General features: G+C 38.6%; 1 protein-coding gene across 1 annotated transcript; it reads left to right on the top strand.

Annotated features, from left to right (window-relative positions):
• Window positions 1-1,042: 1,042 nt before the first annotated feature.
• LOC137259378 (A disintegrin and metalloproteinase with thrombospondin motifs 9-like) lies at window positions 1,043-7,419 on the top strand. The gene is made up of 5 exons (XM_067797051.1): window positions 1,043-1,047; window positions 1,626-1,867; window positions 2,955-3,238; window positions 4,970-5,134; window positions 5,645-7,419. Exons 1-5 carry the CDS (start codon window positions 1,043-1,045, stop codon window positions 5,768-5,770), a joined length of 822 nt encoding a protein of 273 aa, XP_067653152.1. The 3' UTR covers window positions 5,771-7,419.
• The last annotated feature ends 234 nt before the right edge of the window (window positions 7,420-7,653 follow it).

Below are 7,653 nucleotides of genomic sequence, written 5' to 3'. Positions count from 1 at the left end.
GTGTGTGTGTGCGTGTGTGCGCGCGCGTGTGTGTAGACTTTGTGGGGGAATTATGATAGATATGTCACATTCATTTCATCCCAGATGTCTTCACTGGGTGACAAATCAGAGCGTCTTGTGAGTGAGTGAATAAGTTCGGATTTTAAGCCATATGGCACTAAATTTAAGCTCAATACAAACAAATTAGAAAGCTGTGTATTTCTGTTTTAAACTTCGCACGGCTTCTTTCTTGTAAACAAAGAGTGAGTGAGTTACTATTTAGCGAGACATCGGCAATATTACAGCCACATCGTAACGAGAACAATTTAAGTTTAGAATAAATAAATTGAAATTAAAATCCCACCATCGAAAGACAGTAAAAGTACTAGATTATCATGGATATGAACTTAAAACTAGCATGTGAAACTAAAACCGTGTACTCAAAGAAGACAATACAATATAAAACACGGGCCATACATCACCAACAACTGAAGGTAGATCGCCACACTAGGGACCATGGGGACTTACAGTACATTAGCTTCCTGCATGGCCTCCCTATGTGGATTTACATCATCCCCTCAGCTGTTAGCAATTAGGACATTTAGCCAGAAATTAACAATTCACATATGCTATGGTTAAAAACAGTGGAAAGTTTAAATTTCCTGTGAATGTTTTGGGACTTACGTACCCTCCCAGAGGGACAATAATTTTACTGTACTCTAACCCCCCTTGAGGATATAGCCACTAACAATCTGAGTTACTAATTCAAACTTCCCATCACACACTTCCACAATCGCCTAGCCCACTCAGACACAATCTCTGAGTGTACGGGTTCGAATCCCGGATGGGACTCAACCTAAAAAAGGTAGGTAGGTAGGTAGGTGGGTAGGTGGGTAGGTGGGTAGTGGCCTTGAAGTTTTCATTGAGGCGGTTGCGACTAGACTGGACTAAAGTTGTTAGGTAGGTAATCAAAGTGTGATCTTGTACTCTCTATATGCTATTGAAGGTGGGCCCTTTGCCTGCGTAGATGCTGAATGTGATGTTTCACTATTCGACAACTAGCATGGTGTAGGTTGCTATCGATGTCGAGGGAACACTGGACAGTTGAGGACAATTTCCTAGTACTTGGTATACTTAATGACGTATTTTAATAACAATGTTTGCATACCAAATTAAATGTAAGACCGGTTTGGTCAATGACAAGTAATTGGATTCAGATCTAGATTCAGTTTCAGTGAGGAGCTAAACTATACAGAAACTTCCCAGAAAACAGCTTGGTGTAAACATTATTATAGCGCAGACAAATCAATCTGCAACCAAACCAGGGCCTTTCAGCCAAGCAATTCCTCCAGTATCGTCATGAAATATGCACCCAATGCAATCCAAAATATCATCAGTCAATGATATATCAATGCTATGACAAAAGAAATCATTCAAAGTTCAAGACAACAGCAGTACCTTAACTCACATCAGTGATTCTTATCTGCCGTCTTTACTCACATCAACTTCGTTCTGTTCTGTCATAACTGTGTAGGACAGGATTCACTTTACGTGACTGGATTCACTGGATCGTCTTAGAAAATGTTGGTTGATAAAACGTACTTCATGTCCTTTATCTTGATTACTAGCATTTCAACAACTTTCAGTTTACAAGAATTTCATTTTAAAAAGACAAGAAGTAGAGCTCCCGCTGTTTTAGATGGCACTCAACATCTTCAGATCCAGAGAGTCTTTGGACTAACAACATGTGCCTTTCTGTGCTTACGCCTGTCATGCCAGTATTCAGAGACAAGTCGCTTGTGCATCACACGAAACCCAGAGGCAATATCTGTCAGCGTCATTAACCCAGGCAGTGGTTTGTTTGACACTTACAACGTCACTCAACAAGGTGAATGAGTGATTGAGTGAAACTTTATAGTTATATAGGCAATATTTCAGCCATATGGTGGCTGAAAACGTTATGAATTGATGATAAAAGTTATGAACTGATGATTAGTCAACAAGGTAGGTTATAACATCACGTGCGAGAAAACATTAAATTTTCTTTTCTTATTTGTTAATGAAATAGTAAAACCTAAAATTAATCGTTTACATAAATCAAAGGAATATAACATTTGATTGGCAAAAGGCTTGGCATTATCTCTAGTGACATTGTGTCAAAAGATATATGACATACATCATTGTATTTTAGTCTTCATTCCCTGCTACTAACCTGCACAACAGCACATTTACAGCTACTGGCTATAGTACAGGCACCTCGAGGTGTCCAGGGTTCGTGAGGTATATTCTCCTACGAACTTCATTTGATATTCACATTTTAAGCCAAATTCATAAAATGTCACCAGTTTCTGACGGCAGGTAGCACAAGTACCACCTACAAGTCCTTATCATCCCCAGTATGGTGATTTACCTTTGATAAATAATGTAATATTGCTATGAACTAGGTTTAAATATGGACATAATTAGTTGTAATAATGTTAATGGTTCACAGGATTTGTTGATTTAAAATAGGACATGAAACTATGTAACACAAGCAGTACAAGCTATACATTCCTGACAAACTAAACACTGTGAGAGCTAAATATTTTCATCTGGAACTGAATTTCATGATAAGCAATATGATTCAATAAACTTTACAATGTCATTTATAGTTAAAATTTATGGCTTTGTGGTTCATAAGCTCTTCTTACTGGTATTGCTGAAATTGTACCACATACTTTATAGCGCACAAAGGGCTTTAGTAGAGATAACCTGTTATTAATATAATAACAGATAACCTATAATTATGAAAAGGATTTTGGTTGTTTTATTTTTCATTTTTAGTTTCGTAGGTCTTTGGACGTTTGAATCAAATTGAAGAGGTGAAACCCATGCTGTTTCCTTTGGGTCGTTGGGAATCTGTTTGCAAAGGGTTATTTTATAAGTGTCCTGAAGTACCTTGCTTATGTATGGCTTTCTTTACGCTATCGTAACAGATCCCACGACATGTGCTGACATCAGGAAGGACAACCCAGACCCTCATAGTGGAGAGTACACCATCATGCCTTCAGCTCCACAGTTCAGGGGAATACGAGTGAAGGTGTTCTGCTTAATGAATGACACACACCAGCTGGAGTATGTCACACTGCCAAATGAGAACGTTGGAAACTATCCTAAAAGGTCGAATGAGAACTGTGGACATGAAGTGCTATATTTACCAGCAGATAGGGTTGGCACAGATGGAGTAACAGTGTATCGGAAGATCAGGATTTTGCCGTCGGTAGGTGACTATAGTAAGTCTCAATGAGTCAAGTATGTGTTAAATTTGCCGTGACAAAAGGTGTAAGAAATCCCCTCAGAACCAGCAAAATGCAACACTGACAAGTCTAAGATTTTCAGTATTATGTATTAAGCAGTCAAATAGCAGATTCACAATAGAGATTCATGTGCAATGCAAATGAGTCAAATTTATTGTAATGGGTCACAAATATAATATTAGCTCACCAAAGTCTTGGTTTGAGATTGAGAGTGAGAAACAGTTATACTGAATGTAACAGGGCGAAAGGTCAGGCAGCGGTTATGTTGGTCAAGCACTGACGGAGAGGCAGGCGGGTTGATATACTCCAGTTAATCTGTGTGCTCATGTCGTCAACACAATAACCAGCCTTTATATACACAGTCACCGAATATTCGAGCACACGTGTCACCATTTACGTAGAATTTTCTCATAGTCTCCCCGAAGTACGCACAGCTAATCAGAAAACACAGTCAAAGGGAAGTAACATAAATAATGTCATGCGATGTCTGTCACAATCCTGATGACGTCCTTATCATATTATTTTTCTTATTTTGTGTCGCGCTTTTTATTTATTTTTGTGCAAATGTTTTGTACACCATACAACATATGTAACGCTTTGTATGTGTACAATTTATCCTTTCCAATTTGTACAAAAAGGTCTCTGTGCAGTAGGTAATCATTCCTGGAATTTGACTAGTTCCTTTGTGACAAACCTGCTATCCTGACTGACCCAGGGATTATAGCAGGAACATGTGGGGCATCCGCTCAGCGTGACACGAGTACTTTGCCCTGCTTTTGCCTCTTGGTTCGTCAGTACAATACCCATTTCACCAAACTTACAAACATGCATAACTTTGAATTTCCCTCCAGTTTTCTTGGCATGGTCTTCTAAAAGAGTTAAGAAACGGTGACCTAAGAAGTACTTGTGTTGGTTGTGTCGCTTGGTGACAATCACACGACTACCTCCTCCGGACATGATTTGTTTACAAACAAAATCCTTTAGCTGTACGTAATACTGATGAAAATAGCATATCCTCATGATATGGTCACAATTGTGCATGTGAATCAGCTATTGGTTTCCTCTGCGTTTGTTGCATATATTTATGATTACTTTTATCTTCGACTCTCCACAGTTAACAAGAAACCTGAAAAACAAATAGTTGTTACTACCTTTAGACATTTGGCATTAATGCTGCATAGTAACTATTATGGTATTACTAAGGGGGGCGGGTACATTTTTTTACATGGGAAAGGGATGGGTGCACACTATTAAGAAAAGGTGTTGGTGGAGTGAGATGAGGGGTGGGGTGTTTCAACCTGACTTTCAATGGTCAATGGAATTTCAGGACAAAAGGGTAACCTCACTTCAATAATAAGTATATAAATAAATAAATGAATAAATGAATGAATGAATGAATGAATGAATATTGACACATGTATGTCACCACTATCGGTAATTTCGCTTGTTTGATTTGGGGTTCTGTTTTGTTTATTTTTAGCATGTTTATTTCCACAGTGTTATATATGTAGAATGCAATTCATAAATATACTAAATTAGTTAACTGTGATGCCTGTATTGGTTTAGGTTATGCAAATACATTTTCTCTTGTAAAAGTGCAAGACTAAAAGATTCCTATGTAATTTTCTCCACCACTTCAAAATGTACAGTTTGTTAGTGAAGTTTCTGAAGAAATGGTACAATTTTCATTTTAGACAATGTCTGTTGTAAGAACTGACACCAGCTTCACCAGCGGGACCAAGAGGAAGCCACATCAGTTTGGTACAGCAGGAGATTGTTACTCATATGGTAGAAACTGCAAACGAATAGGAACCTTTCACATCAACACACTGGGCACAGGGATGAAGTTCGCCTCTGATGTATGTTATTCACGCTGGCAAGCAATTAATCTTATGTGCCTGTGTGTCTGCGTGTGTGCCTACCTGCCTATCTGTACGCATGGCTGATATGTCTGTCAAGTTTCATTAACGATTCAAGTTTTTGCCTTTGGTATACTTCTGTGGAAAGCCCGGTAATATGATAATGAACCACACACACACGCGCGCGCACGCACGCGCGCGCACACACACACACAACGTCGATACTCTAACTTGAACCTTTGATATTATTCTGTAGAGTACAGAAATGTGTTATATCGAGGGGCGTCACAAGACAATCATTCTACGGCAACGAGATTGACTGTACATTTGACAACAATCATAAGAACCATTTTGTATCAGATGTTTCAGTGTTACATACATATTCCAAGGTAGGACAAAATCATTATCAAAATCATGAATGTTGTATTCATAACGTTTAGCATGATCGTGAGATATTTATGTTTACCCGATTACAGCAATCTTAAGAAATGTTATGTTATGCCGTTTCAGCTCAAATGGACTGGAGTTGGGTACGCGGCCAAAGTGCACAGTATTACCCGGACAAAAGATGGCGCCGTGATTGATCTGGTGTGTGGAGGCTGGTGTGGAGGATGTGGAATATACACAATCACCTAGACAACGGACGATGAACTACCTTCCAACATCACATGCATGCCTGCAATGGACTGTTCGTAAAGTTCGTAAAAGGTATAGCGAGGGGAAAACACTCACTCATTCTGTTGAAGACAGAACTGAAGCTTCTGTTACAGAGCACTACCAATAACATGGCTGGACAGGTTGACAATAACACTCACTCACTCGGCCTTGGATTATTTGTGCACGTTTCTGTTACAGAAAGCTAGCTGTTTAAACACTACGCAGTCCTCTCGCCGTGAGACCTCATGGAAGAATGAAAACACGTGGGCTTTTTTTAACAGCATGCATCGCCCCACTGCAGGCATGTGTGTGATCTGTGGACATCCAAAAGGTATGTCGACAGTTGGCTTTCTGACACAGGTGACCCTCAAAACGAAACACACCTTTCTGGCATGTCTTTTACATTAAAAAATGAGGACTATGATTTATGGATATACAACTTCTTTTATTCAGTGAATGCGACGTTTCGACATAGATACTAATGTCGTTGTCAAGCAAATGGTTACGTAACTCTGTCGCCATAGCCCTGCAGTGACGTCATAGAAGGAACGATTTTCAGTTAAATGTATAGAAAATGTGTAGGAAGCTCGTCATTTTATTGCTTTCTCGACGTCACCAAACACATGCCGAATTGTTGTGTTGCCGTCAATTGTTCATTGGGGTCGGGTGACGGTGTCACTATGCACAGATTTCCACCAGACCCCATAGTTTCTGGTTAAATTGGTTGTTCGTGTGTGTGAAGTGAGCGTTGTGGAAGCCTCTGGTATATACTAAATCGGATGGTTCGCCCCTACCACGCTTCCAGGATAGAAAATAGAGTTCAAGTTTCATCGAGTTTATAAAATAAAGACTGCTTACCACACATTGCTGACCAAAAGGATTCTGTATGGATATAACGCTTTCTTCCTCGAAAACGAGGTTGTGGTCGAAATGACAATATTATCGTAAGTAATAATATATTGACCCCTTATATTGACCGCTTCTAAGAGTGAAATTGTTATAAGCAGTGTCATGCAAAATCCTATTGTCCATCAATAAAATACATATTTTGCTACCAGTAAAAAGTAATTCTACTTTTGTAAGTCAGTGAAAACAAACTTAAATAGCATTCATCCCAAGATAGGGCGCCGCCATTCTGTAAAATCGTGAAGTCAAATCCATTTGAATTAATGAGATTATGGTTTGTTTTCATCAAGTTAGAAAATCAAAACTACATAAATATGTATTTGAATCATTACCAAAAGGAGTTTGCATGACACAACCTGTAACATAATCTAAGCGAGGTCTGGGTCGATGTGAAAATACTGGGCGATAAATTTCTTCACTTGCTAAATTTACTTGGTTTGTAACGTTCACTCACCAGTATGTAGACACTTGTCAATATACGTCTTTATACTTGGTCTCATAATCCCAATTACTTTATAATCATACTTGTATGCATTTAGAAACTTAACAAAAAGAAGCGATCTCCGAATGTATAACAGGAATGTAACATGTAGCCATTCATAGTTTGCCTGTATGAATCATAATTCGCACGCACGCCCTAGTGTATGTTGTCTGCATAATTACACTTCACGACGAAAACAATTATTCTGTTGAAAGCTACAACGACGTAATAAAAACAAAAATGCAAATATCAAAATTAAATTATAGAAGCAATGTCAGACTTTTACCTTCTTCGAGGAATATATCCATCAATATCCACAAAAAAACGAGTGATATATAATTCATCTGCAGATTTCCCAAGTGATGTGTCTTTTAACAGTCTAATATACGAAAACGTGATGTATCGTTTCAGAATTTTCACATTGCTGTGTAGTCTCATTGGTCACCCAAGATAGCACACCTGGCAACTAATTGCA

This window comes from Haliotis asinina, chromosome 13 (genome assembly GCF_037392515.1).
Source record: "Haliotis asinina isolate JCU_RB_2024 chromosome 13, JCU_Hal_asi_v2, whole genome shotgun sequence".
NCBI classification, from domain to species: domain Eukaryota; kingdom Metazoa; phylum Mollusca; class Gastropoda; order Lepetellida; family Haliotidae; genus Haliotis; species Haliotis asinina.
The sequence above is the reverse complement of the archived record's forward strand: the minus strand, read 5'-3'. Positions and strand labels throughout refer to the sequence as shown.

Coding starts and splice junctions, on each gene's coding strand:
- LOC137259378 (XM_067797051.1), top strand. Junction 3,239..4,969: donor AGATCAGGATTTTGCCGTCG/GTAGGTGACTAT, acceptor TTTTCATTTTAG/ACAATGTCTGTTGTAAGAAC. Junction 5,135..5,644: donor GGATGAAGTTCGCCTCTGAT/GTATGTTATTCA, acceptor ATGCCGTTTCAG/CTCAAATGGACTGGAGTTGG.